General features: G+C 43.9%; 1 protein-coding gene across 1 annotated transcript in view; it reads right to left on the minus strand.

Annotated features, from left to right (window-relative positions):
* The window catches only part of fto (FTO alpha-ketoglutarate dependent dioxygenase), a 119,528-nt gene extending 100,224 nt beyond the window's left edge, over positions 1–19,304 (minus strand). Inside the window, exon 1 of the mRNA XM_062388868.1 lies at positions 19,156–19,304. Within this exon, the coding sequence (XP_062244852.1) occupies positions 19,156–19,197 (42 nt within the window). The 5' untranslated portion in view covers positions 19,198–19,304. The remainder of the gene's footprint in view (positions 1–19,155) is intronic.
* Between the last annotated feature and the right edge of the window lie 869 nt (positions 19,305–20,173).

The raw sequence follows: 20,173 nt of genomic DNA on the forward strand, positions 1-20,173 counted from the left end.
ACATGCACTATTCATGGCCAGACTGCATTCAAAGGCTGTTGGAAGAAATTGACAACCTGACACACATTCATTGGTGTCAAATTCTAACTCATGACAGAAGCTCAAGATATCAAGGTGAGGCTCTGGGCTGTAGTTGTATGAGCATGCATCTGTGTGTATCTTTGCTTGTGTGTGTGTGTGTATCCTGGAATACATCGACTGTATCTGTGTGCATTTGCGCAAATAAGTGAGAAATTATTGCAGACTGTTTTATTCATAGTGCACAAAGCACTACTCTATACAAAAACAGGAAAGCACTGTGTGGGAGTGGGAGTGTAAGGGTTTGTTTGTTTGTGTGAAGCTCCCGTACACACACACACACACACACACACACACACACACACACACACACACACACACACACACACACACACACACACACACACACACACACACACACACACACACACACACACACACACACACACACACACACACACACACACACACACACACACACACACACACAGCTGGGGTAGCAAGCGTGATGCCTCAACCCCAAATACACACAACCAGTGCTGTCACACACTTGTCAAATACATCAAGCTACTCAGAAATTCCACAGTTAAAAAAAGAAAGACAAGAAGTTACCGGAGCCCTCTGAAGCAGATGGACTCTTGCAGTATCAGAGACCCACAGTGTCTGTCTCCCTGTCTCTGTGTCTGCGCCTGATTCTAGGAGGAAAACCAGGAGGTGCAAGAAAAGGTCTGCGTTTCCACTCAGACCCAAGAAACAAGATTACCAATCCCATAATAACGCGGATACTTCACGCTAGCCGTGCCAGCCGTCTGCGCTGAGTGATATATCTGATGCTTTTTTTTTCATTTTTTAAATCTCTCTTCCATGATGGGATTATTTCCTCAGCCAGACTGTTTATCACATAAAAACATATTAGGTAGAATAGAACTCAATTGGTTTGCTTTGATCTTGGCCCATAAGAGATATCAAACTGTGTCCCATATATTTATTTATTTCACTCATTACCCTTCTGTGACACTTCATCGGACACTTTCTTCAAAGCATTTTTTTGCAGAGTAGATTAATGTCCAGCACTAAGCATTGATAGCTCAAAATAGGCAGATAACTGCGCTGCTGTGACGATAAAAGCTCCTTCAGTCTAACTTGTGTCTGCCACAGAGGTTCCATTGGAACGCACTGAATGTGGTACGGCTGCTGAGGGAGGACACATGATCCGTATCACTGCAGATAAAAAGCTACAATGTCCAAGTAAGTCCAATTATCAACCCATGTAGTAGCATGTCTCGCGTTTTCTAAAACACACTTTTGACCGTTCATCTCTTAAGATCACAGAGCCCCTTCTAAACCTTCCTGTTTGCTTGGCCTGCGGTCATGCTGCTTGCTGCTTTCTTTCTGACACTGTAGAAGTCACCTGTAGTAATTGAGCTACTGCACAAGAGCGGTTCACCTGTCTATTCCGAGAACTGCAGAATCAGTTGTTTGTGTCATTGTCGTGAACGCCCCTGTTGTTGTAAATGAGCAGTTGTCATGATCAACAAAGTCATTAATGTTGATGAGTCCCAGTCACTGCTACAGACACTGGTCGACTGTGAACAAGTCCCAATCGTGCTAAATTCTTGGGACCTTAACAATACACACTTCAATGTGAAGCCGCTGAGGTGAATGGTTCTCGAGATATGCGAGCCACAGACCCACAGACAGACAGACAGAGATTAATATAATTACTGCATCGATCAAGGGTTGTTCATATGAACTAATTATTCATATGAAATCAATATTATGAGGTTCACCATATTTTAAGTGAAAGGATGGTAGTGCCTCCCTCAACACAGGTCCCTCAGAGTGCAGGCAGACCGAAAACCTTGGATCTCAAACAGGTCAGCTCAACTGCCATGAGAGATAGCTGTGTAACAGAGCTCTGTGTTTAAACAGCAAACCATTGGTACTTGTGTGACACCCAATTCATAACTGCTCTTCTTCTGCAAAAGTGATGGTGAATCAACAGTTCTGACAAGCCGGCTGTAAAACGTCTGAGTCAAACAGACAGACTGCCCGTGGACATCAAAGACGCTTCCTCCTTGCTCCATTTGGCGGTGGATCGAAGAATGTAGGGAGCTTGTGTGAAGCGACAGAAGGTGCTGGCAGAAAGGACCAGGGAGTGCCCACTGACCCAGAGCAACTGTGTCTGAATGCATACTGAATTGAAAAGGTTGTAGAAACCTTGAAAATAGTCTTGAATGTTTTTTTTACTGCAGAGCAATTAACAATATATATATTTAAAACCCAACACCCTGACGATACTCAAGTTTGATCCATAAAGGTCAACATCTACCTCATCTTTGGAGTATGTCACTTACTTGAACTATAGCGAGATTACACATCACCTAGGTGCAATCTTTAAACAAATAACTGCACAAGCACACCCATACAGGGAAAGGTTCCAACATTTCTTTCCTAAAATAAGCCAGTGCCTCCAAATGCACAAAATGAAAAATCTAAAGCTCTAGTGGATAGTGTGGGAAATTTCAACTATTTTTGCAGATTATACTGCATTTCATGCATACCACACTGAAAAAATACTCAAGGCAAAAGATTAACCATTTCCCCCCCCTCTGACTCATTTATTTTAGGAATACAAGCTAGAAGCTGTGACTCAGTGTGATGGCAAACTGGCCCGACTAGTAAATGGCTAACTGGACCTGACCTCTGAGTAGGGCTGTCGGTAATGTGTAAGCCCATGTCTGCGCACCCCCTGCTCAAAAAACGGCCATGAATTGGACTGTGAGAATCAGAGGTGAGCTGTAATGTGTGTAAGTTTGGTATGTGTCCATTTAAACTCATGAATATTGCGATATTATGTAAGCTATTGAGCACATTAGCATCATTCAGATTTTCTTGGATTTTCCAAGAAATAATACATTGATGTTGATTAATACAAATCTGGCATATTTAGGGGACTGATATCTATAATCAATTCGTTGCAGCTCGATTCATTTAAGGGGACTATCGGGCCTTGTCGGATGTATACACTCTACTCCGTGCCATTCTAGTTTTGTTTAGTATTTCAGTCAAAATTAGAAAGGAAACTGAAAGACAAAACTAAATCCTGAAATAACTGAGGATTAATGCTTCTCCATTACCCACCTGCATATTTTTCAAATCACTGCAGTGAACATTGTGTATAAATCGACAGACACGTTCAGCATGTGTTCAGAAGGGGTCCGCAGGTGGGGTAAGTGATGACAAATGGCAGACAGGCAGTCTCTGGCCCGTTAGCGGTTGTCGGAGGTTGAAGGCTGCGTTGTTCATTTCACCTCACGGCAGGTCGGCGGGGGACGTGATCATTAATATTACAAGTTTACCATCCATCTAGCTGAGCAAGGAGCCAGCCCATTTCAAGGGCTGGCGCTGGGCAGACCTTTCACGCCCTGTTTATAACACTGATCTAAGCACATTAACAGAGCTGTGGGGGAACCACTGCCAGTTGTTAATTAGATTCACACTCATACACACAGACGCAATGTGACCACCTTTATGGGGGTCCAGTCACGTTTGAAAAATGTCACACGTGCAAGATAAGGTAAACTAACACATACCCGGTGTGCCAGTTTAACTCAACATCAAAAGGCCTGTCCTATTCTCTCTTTGTGAGCCATGTGTACACTTTCTCCCACACATACTTACTTAAAGCTCCTCTTGCAGTCATCCCAAGGTACATGTAATTCTGTCAGGAATAGAGTATGTGTGCATGTGGTAAAGGAAGAGATGAAGGGAGGAAAAAGAATTGGACCTCATCTGTTTTTCGAACTCTCCCACTCTCTATCTCTCTCGCTGCACCTGACAGGCTTACTGAGAGACCAAGGTTTCCAGATCAATCATTCAAAAGTATTTACAAATGCACAAAGCCAAACACAGACAGGTTGGCACATGGCCACTCTGTTTAAGTGCTTTTCAATGTGTCTGTGGTGTCAACTTCTATTTCACACCTATCTACACCTCAAAGGGGGGAAGAAAAGATGTTTCTGTGACCTTTAGCAAATGTCAAATCTGGAGAGGAGAGAGGGAGAGAAAGCGAGGAGGGCGATCTAAAAGATCTGTCGATGTATGCCTTACATAACCTTTTTATTTATCTGGGAGACACTGACTGAGCATGCTCTTTATCAGAAACATACTAGCTGCTTCACACTTGCATACCTACACAATTGCACACACAGGAGGGGCACACTACATCTAATGATTTCTGCGAATAAACAAAAAGTTTCTCTGTTCTTTGCTGTAGCAACTGGGGGTTAAATTACTTGGCATCCTTGTTGTCGCTGGAGTGAATTGTCAAATGTCTACAAATTCTTGGCTACTATTAGCAACGTGAGGGGCCATTTGCCCATTTTCCTTAATTGTTAGATTTGCGGCCAAATCATAATATTTCCATTAAGATATTGCCGATTGAGGAAAGCGTTTTAGTTTTCTCCTTCAAATTACAACATGATTTCATGAGGTCAGCTGTTTTCCATGTGGAATGGCCAGTTTCAATGCAGGCAGTGTCCCTTGGTATTCAGACAGGGTCCAATTCAGCGAGAGAGAATAGGGCAGGGGAAAGGGAAAATCTGGACAGGAGAGAGAGATGAAGGGAGGAAGAGAAGAGAGGATGGAGGGTGTTGATTGAAAGACTGTGATTAGCAGTTTTCAGCAGGGGCACCAGGGCCATTGAGTTGTTCTAACAGGGCTGCCGCGTCTCGAGGTGCAGTCAAGGAGAAGTCAGTGCTTTAGAGAGCTCCCTCGATTCTCCATTCCCCCCCCCTCCCTCATTCACTCCCACCACCCACGCCACACTTTTCCTGTCCCTCCAAAAAAATCAATATGGCTGTGTAAAGTGCAGCCTGGCCCAGGGGGAGGGCTGGCTAGTTGTAGGGGCTGGATGCAGGGCTTTAGGGGAGGACAAGAAGCGTCCTCCAGGACGGTCCCAAAGGCAGTGTCAAGGACAGGACCTGAGGACAAGAGGACCGAGGCCATCATATTGCCCTTTCCCTCTGCATCATACCCCCTCTCCGTCCCCCTCCCTCTCTCCCTCGGTGTGGCCCATTCTTGGCTGGCTCGGCGGGGCAGAAGAGATCGATAAGCAGGTGGAGCATTTAAAATCCCCAGCTCCAGAGGCTGACTTTACACTCCTCAGAGCCCCGCAGACCAGCACATCGCTCAGGGTATAGAGCAGCTGGATGGATGGACGTGTTGCTGTTACTATGGTCACACCTGGCCATTGAAAGGTTTGTGATTTGTGACAATAAACAATTCAATAGCACTTAGCCATACACACTGTCTGAAGGGTGTAGAGCCAGGCTATTCACAAACACTGCCATTGTCTCAACATGTCACAGATCCGTGACATTCAGGCAAGTCAGGCAGCTATAGACCTCCTGTATTTAAGGCCACACTGCACCTATGATATACTGTTACTTATAGAATAAGGCATCAAAGATGGCTTTAAAAAACTGGCATGTATCATTGTCAACAGGGGTGTCCCTCATTTCCATACAGTAGGCTTGACGAAGGCGCCTGTACATGATGTGGATGAAGTGTGCAAGGAGGATTTCAGCTGTGCCGCGTGTCTCTGTGTGTGAGTGACTGATCACAGTAGAAGTGGCTTGTGTTTCTAATCCAGTACCACTGTTAGACAGTGCAAAGACCCGGCTCTGTGTACCGCAGCACCGACTGATCAAACCCATCATGTGACAAGCAACCTCTTCAAATGACGATGATTTCCCAGCTCTGTGTCCTTTCGACTCCATATTAGATCATCTCCTGACACTGCCGAGTTTGGTGCTTCATCTGGGATAAAGATGATGTGCAATCCGACCCAAGGGGTTGAGAGTCAAGGGTAAACGATGGGCTAAGACTGGGGAACTATGCTGAATTGGCTGACAGCTGTGACAATTATGATGTGGTATATTATAACCTTATGCTAAACCTAAGATTTGATACTTGACAAAACACTTCATGGATCATTTACCATCAACTCGGCTGTGTGTCACATTCACTGCAGCAGAAGATTGTGAAACATATTAAAAATAGAGAGGATCCTGTTGACTTCGGTTGTTCCAAACCCAGGCCTAAGTTGCCCATTCATCAAGATTCAAGAGTTTTATTATCAAATGCACAGAGATAACAATTAAGCAGTCGCTGGCAATGAAATGCTTGAGTCACAGGCTCTCTTCTAACAATGCTAAAGAATTCAAAGAAAAAGTTTGATTTGAATAAAATAGTGTCAAATAGAATATCAAAAATGTAAAATATGAAATAAAATAAATATATATCTAAATATATATATATATATATATATACAGCTGAAAAAAGAAAAAACACTAGTGCAATTGTGTGCAATTTACTTTTCTGCAATCATATAGATCATGTATTTTTCTGCAGAAAACTAGGGCAATCTTTTGAATAATTAGTTTCAAAGGTATTGAATAAAAACCTGATTTCAATATGGTATTATTAACAAGCTAATGTCATTTTAAATGCTGACAGTCACCTAAGCCCCCAGAAAAACATATGGTACTAAACAGATGTGGACTGAACATCTAGGACAGGTCCAATTCTCAGTCATGTAGTCTTTGACCCAGATAAACTGGCATTATGATGATGTGACCTTAGATTAATATTGAATTAAGGCCAGAATATCATTTGAAGCTGTTTACATGACCGTCAGCCTGTCTTCCTGGAATCCTGTAGCAGATAAGTTTGGTTTAATGGCATTAGCCAAATCCTGAAGTGTAGCAGACGGCACTTGTCTTGCTTGAGAAGCCACGTCATTTCTTTATTTATTTTTCCTTCACTCATTCCGAACAAAGGGAAATATTCTACCAGGAATTGAATAGCTTAATCCTCTTTTCACTCTTCCCAGTAGCTTGAATGGTGACAGATTAACATCCTGGAGGTTTACAAACCCAGCCATTTGAAAATGTAATTGCTGGCACCACACCGCATGCATGTGTTTAAGTTGAGGGTTAATATTAAAGCTCAAAATATGCACTGGAGGTCCGGCGGGAATGTGGCCAAACCCAAGTCCCTCGGCTCTTTTAGGTAAAAGGGAGTCGCAAGTTGTCCCAAACCCTTACAAGGTGCTATAGTTACTGTTCACTTTTGCTAATTATTACAGCCAATCAGAGGGGTTAACGGGGCGGAGCCTGGCCAAACCATGTTCTGGGGCATTTAACAGCTGGCAGGAACGGAGGTGAATGCATTACATACTGCCCTCATCCAATAAAAATAAAACACCCTGACATCTGAGGTGTGCTTAGCACAGAGGGGAGGGAGGAAGGGAGGGAGGCAACAGAGGAGGGAGGAAGAGGCTGCTAGTGGGGTGAAAGCATCTGATAACATGATGTCCAAGTGCCACCTAGTGACAACTTTCCATCTTCTGTGCTCCTTGAGGTGCCAGAGCATCAGGGGTAGGGGGTAAACAGATAAAGTGACCCAGGTCAGAGGGATGCAGTGGCATATTGTTCTCTTCTTTCAAGGACGTGTCAGCGAGCACAAATCCTTTCCAAAGAACAGCACGATACAGTAACATGATGATCTTCAAGAATCAAGTGTGGATTTTAATTACTTTAACGTCTTGTTCCCAAAACCCAATCAAGCAAACACTTCACCAGGCTTCAGGTGACCCTGCTGTCTGTTCAGCTTGGGGGGAGCGCGCCTGTAACACTGCACTGGTAGACTGGTGGCCCTGGGCTCCTAGGGCTCCTAGGTCCCCTCCCCTCATTAGCCCAGGTATAAATCACCCTCTGCCGGTGCCCAGAGGTGAGAGGGATGAGAGTTGAGGTGAGCTTGAAATAATGCTTATGTCACAGCAGGTCAGCCCTCCATTACGGCCGTTTCAAAAACTATTAATCTTGCTTGTAGTCAGTGGCCTAGAAATAATTACTTCATCTAACCCATGTAATACAGCATGACCAGCAGTCGGGCCTGGTCAATTTGAAGCTGGGGAGGCAGGGGGGGGGGGATGAGGAGAGGAGAGTGTGGGGTGGGGAGTGCACAAATTACCGGGCCCTGTCTCCTGCTACTGGGTGACTGATGTCCTGCTCACTTCAGCTGTGGCCTTTTACACTGATTTAGATAGATACACATGCATGCGCACTGAGAGGCGGATCATGTACAAGCACACATATGTATGCACATTAATGCATGATTAAATACACACACACTCACTTTGACAAGGGAACACACAAGTCACATTATATTAAACAAGGGCTCATCAAGGCAACATCATTTGTTTTGGTAAAGCATGCAGAAGTGACTCTAATAAAACTAGACCATCCGCTGGCCCCTGCCACCAAAGTATATGATGTTAGATCGAATTTATCAACATGTTTTTATGACAAATTGTACAAGTTGCTATCCAACTTAAACTGAGCTTTGAAATGTAAATTTGTCATCAACAAAGGAAACTGAAAAATAAATGACATTTATTTGGAAATCATTTATTTTACAAAAACACAAAGTATGCAGGTAAAAAATGCCTCACGTTATCTGTCGGAATCCATTTCGAAAGCCAAGATATTACACACAGGCATTCACAGCATGCTGCATGCAAAGATTTGGTGGTTGTGTCTGTCCAGCTTCCTCTAGTCTATGCTGCTCAACACTGCCCTCTTGAGTGGCTCCACAGCTACAGATACAATCACCTGTCTCCCTGGTGAAGAACTGATCCAACACCCCCCCCCCCCCCCCCCCCCCCCCGAGAGAAAAACAATAAATGCTACGATTGGAGAAACCTACACTGTGGGTAAACAGAGGAGCTATTGCAAATTCGGCCTCCATGAGCGTCCCAGGAAGTATGTATGAAATGACATAAATAAATGCAGCGCTCCAGTGGCTGTCACAGCTGGCATTGCAGGTGCAAATTTAATTAGTCAAGGTGAAGTCTCCCTTGTTGTCTGAGAAGAGGGGGGGGTCCTCACCATGCACGACTGTAAACACACGCTACAGCCTAATCAGGTGTCACCACAGCATTTGATCAGCCCGCAAAAACTTGTCACGAATCCCCGGCAGAGAGTGGGCCGAGCAGGAGAACAAAAGGAAAGAGCTGTCATGAGGGAACAGGGTGCTGGTGGTGATGGCAGCAGCGGCGGTGGATGAAGAGAGTTTGCCCATTAGCAGTATCTGTTGCCGAGCTCTCTCCCGCTCCCCTCAAAGTCTCTCCTTCGCCAGTTTTTCTGTTTTTCTCCGTGTGGCTACCTGCACTATATACTCCTCACTGCATCCCAGAACTTCTGTGCTGGAGAATCTCAACCACAGCTGTCACGCTTGTGCTTCAAAACAAAGCTTCCAAAAGAAAACCCCAAACTAGTACACTACTTCTGTTTACCCACCGGAGAATCCACACGTGTACAGAGATCCAAGCTGTGTTCATTTTGTTTTTATCAAGTACCACTAAGTAGATGGTTCTCCTGTAATGCAGGAGGACTATAGGAGAAGAACTAGAGGCAGACATGCTGCTCTTCTCCCGCCCAGCGCCTCCAGGCTGCGTCGAGGCAGTGCAGGAACATGCGCAGCATTAGGTACTGTTTACCTCTCGGTTTGGCTGATATTGAATACATTAGCCGATTGAACCTCATAAGAAACACAGGCGAGTGACAAGGCCCAATCGTCTTTGTGACTACCATGGTAACTGAGATTACAGGCTAACAAAGAGCAGACAGGACGAAAAAAATATTTAAAACCCGAATAGTGATACATAAATTAATTAAAGGACAAAAAAACAAGTGGAGAATTAAAGTTTGAACATCTGTCAGCGACTTAGCTTCCCAACGTAATACCAGTGTTAGAACATTTATACCCTTGAAGTTAATGATCCCCTCTTTAATTGACAGTCAAGGAAAACTGGCTGCGGCAGCATCCTGCCGAGACTCCGATAAGAGGCCCCCTTCCCCCTCCCAAAAATAAAATAAAAAAAAAAACAGTTTAAAGAACCTTGGCACTAATCCCTATTGTCATCCCAGCGCAGCAGAAGGACTTACAAACACAGATAACTCTGCAGAAGCTGTCTATTTCTCAGGAGTTATGGGGACAGGCGAGCTGCTGTGTGCCTCAAATCAGTCACTCAGATTAGCCCAATCCCTCTGTGCTGTCAGTCAGCCGAGACACTAGCCTGTCATCGCATTTACATGAGTCCATCTCCTGAGTGACAGTGCACCCTATATATGACAATGGCTGTGGGGAAGGGGTCCACTCGCAGATAGTGGGTGTACAGTATGGCAGACGGGCTGTTGTTGGATTAAGCTCATGGTGTGTGCTGCGCTCATGTCTTCACTGACACTCCCAACAACACGTTTAAGGAGCCTTAACCATTGCTGTTTTTCTGTAGTCGCGAGAATGTGGGAGATGTATGTCAGATGAGGCACAAGCATAAACCTACCATGACACTCGTATACACACAGTGGGATAAACTTCAAAAACTTGGAAATACAGAATTACTTTTAGAACAAAAAACACAAGCTTACCTAGTGTATGTCTCCCCAAAGTTGGACTCAAGCATGACTGTGATTCATCTACTTTACTTAAAACGGTGAAGCTCAAAGAACTAAAGAGGAAACAACATAAAAACTGTGTGCAATTGAAAAACATCAACATGATGGAGATTAAATGGCCAACACTGACTAATATCTTTAAGATAGTAGAATTAGATATAAAACACAACAATTGGATGGTTCAATAAAAAATGTGTTAGCTCCTGTGGAGTACAGGGTTTTTGTGCTACTTGAATGCACCTGAGAGCACACAATGTGCTGGCAGTTTTTTTATGCTTCTGTGGCTCACTCCACTTCAGCCAGTCCTGCAACAAATGACAGTGGATGCCCTCTACATAACAGGGCCAGGGCAAGCATGACACAGGGGTTGACAACTGAACCCTCAAACTCCCTAACCCCTACCCCTGCCATACACACACCCACACACACAGTAGCTCTGAAAACAGCCCTGACATGCCCGCTCAGCTGCCTTCTCTAACCCCTCCTTGTGTTTTTTCTCTCTCCATCTCACTGGAGACAACCCTCAATTCAAGAACGTTTTAGCAAGGCAAGTGGATGTGACCCGCTGCCCCCCAGTCAGGCTCATCTGAATAAACAGAGTTGAAGAAACAGGCAGAGGGGGAGAAATCTGCCTACATTATGATAGGAGGAGAGAAGATGGGAATCAGCCAAGGGGCTCCTTTCTTTATGCACGTTTGATCAAGTGCTTGACAGCGGCAGTGGATGGAATTACGGACTGTTGAACAAAAGTGGTGTGGGTGTAAATGTGCGTGGGAGGAGGTGTGTATGTGTCTGTGCAGTTCAGTCTGGACAGCTAGGTTTCCATGGCCTGACAGTGTTAGGCTTGTGACAAGCCTGCCGCACCACACCACCACCACCACCACATACATCGCACCCGCCAGCCTTCGCAGTCCATCACTCAGGACGGCCGAGGGAAGTGCCGTGAGAAGAGGTCAGACGTGGCGGAAAAGAGGGAGGGAGGAGTGAGGAGAAGAGGATGAGGATGACGAGGAGGAAGGGAGGGCTGGTCAGGGGTTAAGTGTGGAGAAGACAGCAATGAAAGGCAACTGTCATGCACCAGTGCTCACCCAGGAGCACCTGTCTTGAGGAGAACATGCAAAGTGTGCCGGTCACGTCCCGACAATACCCCCACTTTTCTACACAGACACACAAATCAACACACTCTCTCATACACACATAAACACACATACACACATTCAAGCTCTCAGCAAAGGGCTGATGCTCCACCATTGGAAAGGCATCGCCTGTCTGACAGAATGCCAGTCAAGCTGTCGTTGGCTGCTTCGCATATGCAAGGAAAAGTTAGGCTGATGAGGAAAAAACACAGGGGCTCAGAGGAAGAATCACTGAGACATGAACAGACTACCTGAAGTGAGCAGACACTTCTCCAAGGCTTGATACAGAGTAAATGCTGGAACGAGCAAAAAAAAAAGGACCCATGGAAGAAAATCCAGGACATAAACACTATAGAGAATCTTACAAACACAAAGTAAACTTCAAATCCTCTGTGTCCTAATAACTTTTGAATAGTGTTGGTGTTTATTGTTGACGTGTACAGTGAGCGCTGGTCAGCAGGGGAGTAAGGAAGGGTAATACAATCTAGTACAAGGTATCCAGGCCGCCGATCCAAAATTAACTTAGCTGAAACCCGGCAGGTCATTAAAGTATTAACCAAATTAACCGACATGAGAGAGACTTAAAAATAAAAACTTTGTTTTTATTTTTAAGTCTCTCTCATGTCGGTTAATTTACATATATGTATATGTGTATAAACATACATACATACATATGTATACATATGTGTACCAGCATATAAGATGCTTATATTGTCAGTTTCGATAAATTTGCGGTAAATACATATATGTATATGTGTATAAACATACATACATACATATGTATACATATGTGTACCAGCATATAAGATGCTTATATTACTGCGAGCTGGCTGACTGCTAAAATTTGGTTATGGCTAAAACAGGAACCTCCTATGCTCTCATCTAAAGCCCAGGTATTTTAACACGTTTTCACTGCTCACTTTTATGGAAAGGAACTTATGATGTACAAATTAACAGTCACTATTTACAGCACCTTGTGAACCTGGCATCCTGCAGCTTTTGTGAATGGAGGGTTTTGGACGTTCCATTGAAACCAGATGTTGGGCAGCACCATAGCAGCAGGCGCTTTTATTGTAAAGGTGAGTCATTACAAAGGAAAATAAATTCACAAATAAACAGCATGAAGAAGGCTCTGTCCTGTGCAGGTGGCTTTGCGTAGTGAAATCCTGTTTATTGACTTACCCTATAGTTATCAACAAACAGGGCAGCAAGGTTGTATTTTGGGTAACAGTGATTATACCGATTTTTTGCAAGTCTGCTTGGGTATCTCTGTAGATTTGAATTTACCCAAAACTTGTGATGCTAAAGAAAAACCTATTTAACACAATGATTTATGTACTCTTAGCATTCAAACCAGTAACAGTGCCACATACAAAGATATATACACCTCAACCCTACACTGATCAGCCCAAAGATAGTAAGAATAGCGCACACACACACACACACACACACACACACACACACGCACACACACACACACACACAATCAGAATGCCAAACAAACACAAATGGAAAATAACGACTCATCCGGATCATAGCCTCGAGTGGCTAATGAACTCCCAGGAGGCTCTAGCCTCTGTGTATGAGGTGAGGGTCATTCCCATGTTTATTCAGCAACAGTCCAATGAGCCACCACCATCTATTGATTGAACTGATTATTCTGTGTCTCTCTTGTGACGGGACACATGCATGACAGATGAACCCTACTTGGGCAGGTCACATGCGATATAATCTCATTGAATCTGACGGCTGATCTGGTCGGCCAGTTTGCATGAGCCACACCGCGGCCTTGTTTGTGAATATGCTGACATCTGTGGCTAATGCCTCAACACTAATATGAGGTGCTCTGCACGGGCTGTCAGACACATAGGCTGTCAAGGGCTGTTTGGACAATCCTAATGACTTGCTTCCAAAGAACGAAGCCAACGGCGTAGCAAATGCTAAATAAAGGAAAACAACCAAGTATTGGTGCCTAAGGTGGTAAATCATTATAATATTTCTTAATGTTTTTTGCCAAAAAAGGTTTACTTTAAAAATATTATTTGTTAAGTTTATTACACCAGCAGCTTTTGCTGGTAGGTGTGAGCTGGTGGTTGGTGGAAACCTTTGCACATATCCCTTTGAGTTAAAGTATGACTCACTGTGGCATTCAATCTCCACAGCACATCAAACTGCAATGTCTAGCATGAGGATATCTCTGTTATTCCATTTAAAAGTACAAACAGATCAGAGGTCTGAAACCACATATGGGAGTCTGCGGCATCTCAGCCATGTACCCTGAGACAATGAATGCAGGCAGAGCTGTTAAAGTTGATATCCTTCCTGATGTGAACCAAATGCAGACATTGTGCACTTTTAAAATGTCATGGATTCAAAAACAGACTGCTATTTAAAAAAAGATGGTAGGAAGTAAAAGACTGACGTGCAGGGTTTCATCCATATTACGAGAAGCTAGCCTGACCTTTATATGGCGGACAATAAAAAGGCATCAACAAAGTGACTTGTGGACACTAAATATGAATGTATTGCATCATTTTAACTTTTGGAAACATCTTGTTAATTTGTAAAAGTCACTCATATGAAATTCAATCGAAGAATTTAATAATAACATCACAGATGCAGTACAAGGAAAAAGCATACAATGTCCAGTTCTTCCATTACTGGCTTCTTTAAATCTAAGGCCTATATCATATCTTTGAGAATTTGAGACTGTAAATGCACACACACTCAACTTTCTAAGCTTTCATTGCTTAGTTTTCTTAAAACTAGGCAACTCAATATAATAGAAGATATAATAAATACCTCAGCAGACGCACTGATCTTAGCTCAGTTTATCTCTAAGTTATGATAGTGCTGCAGCTGCACCAAACTGTAACATAAATACATTAGAGGTTTCCTACGTTGTCTGAATTGGTTTGAAAAGAGGCTTGACTAACCATGCTGATCTATAAACACCTCAGTCCAAATATATGAGCCAAAGATCAAATAGGCAAGACAAGGTAAAGACATGTAGAGGAAAAGCTCAGCAGCAGACTAATCAGCCCCTTCCAACACTCCCATAGCAGATCAATGAAAGACCTGGGGCCTTGGGCCTGCACTATATTACATACCAAAACTTCATATTCATTCATTGATTTTACTTTTCAGAATAGTATATCACTGAACTCCAATGGGAGCGAAAAACAGAGGCTAGGGCTGAGGTCAACCCCAGTGTGGACAGATGTTTGCACAATATTGATAGTGCACGCAAAAAGAAATGACTAAATATCTGGATCAATAGCTAGTTTCCATAGCCACGACAGGTCTTTCCAGATGGAAATATATAAACAGTTCTTTATGGCTACAGGAGTGGCCCTAACGAACAGGGCCAAATGTCCCCCTTAAGGTAAAGTCTTTGATTAGCCAAGGCCAGAGGTGACAAGAAGGGTCTGCCGATCTGAGATGCCACTCTTCCAATGGCCCAAGATGCTAATGCACACAGAGGCCCAGTAAAGAGACCAAGGACATGAAAGATCATAGGCCCTGGGCAAAGTGCTCTGTGCTGCCTGACCCTCTTACTCATTTGTAATGATGATGAGTCCTAGCTACACCCTTGTCAGTCACGTTCAAATAAGGTAAATGTACCATGAACTATTTAGAAGTTTCTTATATCTTTTCTTTATTTTTCCATATTAAACCACGATAAATTCTGTAATACCCAGAAGTAGAACGGGGAGGGTGGGTCTTTGCACGTGGAATTCTTCCATTTCCAACCACATGACGAAATAACGAAGTAGAGTTATACAATATGTCGAGCACCGTGTAATCAAATCAGTCCAATGTCCTGCTGCTGCTGATGATGATGGCACAAGGGCTTCCTGGTCTTATTTACAGCAGAGCACAATTAGTGAGAACAACACCCAACCTCACAGCTTCCCCTGCTCCACAGTGGCCAATGGGGCCATAAAGAGGGTGGAACCACATCATTGCCTGCTCCTTAATTAAATGAAAGCTGTTAGGTTCATTTGCCTGCTTTTTTTACACATTGAACTGGCCGGCCCACAACTGAAGACCTCCCAGACGCCATCCCTGCTTGGCCCTAAATCATGACTGCATAAACGGCCCAGTGGGTCCCTCCTGGCCACACAGTGGCGGCCCAGCGGCAAGGCCAGAGCAGGGCATGCGGCGGATCAACACCTAGCCGGCGATAAGTAATTCTGTGGAGGATTAGCAGCATGATAGCCTGATCAATACTTTGTGCTCAGGCCATTAGGAATGCAGCGAGGAAATGACCCCCTCCGGTAATAAAGCAGGGCATCTGGGTTCTCCTTCATTTGCTAGCTCCATTAGTGTAATGGTATCATTATCTGCCACAGCCGTATTTTTCTGAGGCCTGGCTTTTCCACAGCTCGACTGGCGGGGGTCTGATGAAGCCCCCATGCAGTTTCCCCTTTCTCACGTTCTACTAGGAGACCAGGTGTAAATCTAGCTCTGTGGAAGCTTATGTGCTATCCTGCCTTAGGTATCCATACCGTGTTTTATGTCAGTACCAAACACTATTTCTCCATTATTGGCTCATTAATAGAGCAAGCAGCATGTAGCTTGGGTTAAGAGGGAGAAAAAGATGGCTGGCAGAGCACAAAGCTGCTGAATGTGCTGAATCTGACACCCCCCTCTTGCTAAAACACCAGGCCTGACATGACAGGACGTCGGCATTAGTCACCATAAATCGTTTCCTTTACACTAATTCACCAGCTAACATTTTGTGGGGGAGAATTGATTAACCATGTCTGGATGTGTGGCCACATAATCAGCTTTTACCTCGCTAGTTGTTAATTTAACACAATTGCCGAGGGAAACACAAACCATTTTAATGAGTGTTCAGAAATTAAATGCCCTAAACAGCTTGCTCTAGGTGACACAACCAGAGCAAACCAATGAGGCTGATCTAAGCAATGGGCTAAGCTCAGCCCGAGACCTCAAAACATCTGGTGACCCTGTGTGATCATTACTTAGCGTGCCGCTCACACACACACACACACACACACACACACACACACACACTCACACTTCCTGTTTCGGCACAGCACTTTATACTTGTCATCGCTGTCCAAATGGCGAGCTTGCATCAAAGACAGAATTAGAACATCGGGTTAAGGGACAGGGTCAGTGCTGTTTTCACACTTGCCAAGACATGAGTGGAAATTCATCCTGCGATGACAACATTGATAAAACATAATGAAATGTTTTCAATTCATTGGGGTACAAGGCGAGTTGAATGCTGCCATGTGGAGGAAACTCATGAAACTGTAGCTACTTGAGAAAATGGTGCAATGGACAAACATACTAAAAGACCTTCTAGTTGAAAATTAGCTGGTCTGTCAAACAATCTCTGATGGATCCTGTAATTTCACTAATGCAAAAAACATTAAGAGTTCAGATTTTTCCTTTGAAATACATGTGAACAACTACTCTCAATTTGTTATTCTCTTTCACCGAAAAATATCCCTGTGTTGATGGCATCCAACCTGTCAGTAAGTTCCTCTGACTGGCTGCAGTGGGATTTTTTTCTAAGGAGATGTGCATTCATCTGACACAAACCTGTTGGTGCTTGTGTTCTCTCACTCAGAATGGCAGTGAACCCATCATAGCTCATCGCTCACTTTGTGCAGCATTGCAAACAGGCCTGCTTTCTAGAAAAAAGCAAGTTATCCTAAATGTATCATAATAAAACTGGCCAAAATTTATGCAGCTACTTCCTTGGCTGCTCTATAGTCATATAGTCATTTTGCAATTACAATTCCTCTTGCTCATCCTTTTATTTATCTACAGAGAAAGGAAGCTAAGCCATTAGGTCTGTGCAGTGCTGCCTGACTGCCTGAGGGCCAGCTGGAATGAGTTCCCTCTCTGAGCCACTCATCTGGCCGCCATGGCTGCTTTCATAAACAGGAGGAGCCGCGTCCTACATAGTTTCACTGCTGTCTAACATGATCCAAACACATGTGCCACAGCAGACGGTATCCAAGTCAGGAGATAAGAAGAGAAGCAGACAGAGAGGTAGACAGACAGACACGGTGACTATGGGCCAAACACAGCTCAAGATGCCTGAGGCACAGATGAGTCCTTTCCTTCCTTTCCCTAAGTTTCTCGGTAAATGCAAAAGTCCCCGGTCATACAGCTCTGTGAAAGCCCGATTAAGCCCAGGTCAGCACGAAACACAGCTTAACGCAGCAGCACACGCAAAAAAGACAGTTGGTCCTCACATGTTTAAAAAAACGCATCCGTCTCTGTTCACATCATTGCTGCCTCCAGACATGCACTGCCTGCAGTCCAGACATTTCCCTTAAGTTTTCAGAAGGGGCTATATGTCAGAACGCAAATGTTGAAGTCAGTTGCTCCTCACTTTAGACAAAAGTTTTTCCGGCCAGCCCCTGAGCAAAATGTCAGAACAATTTCAGAGTGAGCCCATAAGGGAATGCAGAAGGAAAATGTCCAGAAGATTCACTACGAGCCATTGGGAGTGTTTGTGATGTTTCTAGCACAGCAAGGCCACACAATACAAATTAAAAACAAAATTCAAATAAGGTAAGAATACAAATTTCTTCAAGAGTTTTTAGCACTGAGGGCAGACGCCGGGGTCGATGCTCTGTAACCAAAGTTGTGATTTCCACAGCTCAAAGAATACGTTCCATCCTGCCTCCTGCGAGCTCCACCCAGGTACGACTCGCCTGGGTGTTCCTGACATGTTCCTGTCGAACCCAAACAATCTGCTTCTTCATAGGTGAAAGCCAAAAACATGTCAGGACCAACTCTCCGCACACGGTTATGTCTGTGAACAGCTCGTGGTACACACATGCAATGGTCATACTTCACCGGGTTCCAGCCCATTAACACAGGTAAGCCTGGGATTAAGAATAAAACCCACGTCAGTCAACAAGTTAGCAAGTGTTTCTCAGAGCACTGTCATCCACAGCTATACACATCTGGCCTGACTGCTGGCCAGATGTTTAATACACTACAATACTAACAATACTAACGACCACTTGTTGTTACTGTGCATCAACACAAGATTCACTCTTCACAACAGAACGACAACTCCCAGATTCAGCTTTCAAGTTGCCTCTTGATTTGTATTGTTGTTGTTAATTCGAATGAACCTATGGGACAGTTATGTTTACTGTTTATTCATGAACACCCTACACAGCCTTATAGTATCATATTGGCACTCTGATGTGCGATGAGCCACAGACAGCCCATCATCAGCAGTGATCAAACTGCGCTGCAATGGAACTGTAGTTCTTCGTTGTGTCGGATTGAGGGGGTAAAAAAATGAAAACACAATAAAGGAAAGAGGCAAGGGGAGGTATTCGCTGACGTTCGCGGCTTTCTAGCCTTCAGACCGCGGCCGCCAGCATCACACACGGAGCGTTAGATATTCACCGAGCGACAGGGCACAGAAATATGCCTGAGCGAAGGGAGAAAAACGCTATCAATACCTTTCTTCTCTTCTCCCCCTCACTGTCACCCGATCTTTTCATCTTCCTGGAGTTGTGTTTACGCTGCCCCGCTCTCACCGAGGGCGGCGTCGGTCAATGTAGTTCGACCCGGAATGGCCGCTCGCCGGGTTCATCGGGGACATGGGTTTATCAGGACAGCCCCGCGTGTTGTCTCAGACACGGAGCTGCTGTCCAGGGTCTCTGCGGGAAAGTATCTTTCATTGAGACATTCTGTGAGGACACGCTCACCACGCGGCAGCGAGAACTACAAGTCCCAGAGCGGACGTGCGCTCGCAGCGGAAGCAGCTCAGGCACGCTCCAGAGTTTGCGCGGCGCAGGTACAGAGCTATAAACTCCAGAGCATCACGTTTCATGTCAGGAAAGCTTGACTGATCGCTTTGAATGGTTGTGATATCAACACAAGTACAATATCAACACAAATACATGTGATATTTACAAATCAAAGCTATTATTATTGTTATTAATATTATTACAAGTACAACTATCATACATTTTTAAATTAAGTAATTTTCTTTCCTCCATAAAGCAGCCTAAGGTATCTGAAAGGTGCTATATAAATCGAAGTTCTGATTATGCAATTGTTATTATTATTAGTATTAGTAGTAGTAGTAGTAGTAGTAGTGGTATTATACTAATTTTTCTTTTGTTGTTTGTTTGTATTTGCTCTAACTCTGTAAACCAGCTATGTTGAAAGGTGCTATTTATATTTGAGATATTATGGTTATTGTTATTTTCGTTATCATTATTGTGTAATACAAGTCATAGTAGTAGTTACAATACTAGTATCACTGTGCAACAATATTTTTGAAGTTTTATATTTTATTAACACAAAGGTTTTAATATCTGAGTAACTTCAATATTTTTCTTGAAAAGATCCTGGTCTGGTCTTCAGGGTGGATATTCCATATGTTTCTCCCTTGTTTCAGTAGATCAAAAGCAGTGCCACTTTCATCTTTGACTATGTGTAAAAATAGCAATCACACTTTGAACATGCTCC

This window comes from Platichthys flesus, chromosome 1, assembly GCF_949316205.1.
Source record: "Platichthys flesus chromosome 1, fPlaFle2.1, whole genome shotgun sequence".
Classification (NCBI taxonomy): Eukaryota; Metazoa; Chordata; class Actinopteri; order Pleuronectiformes; family Pleuronectidae; genus Platichthys; species Platichthys flesus.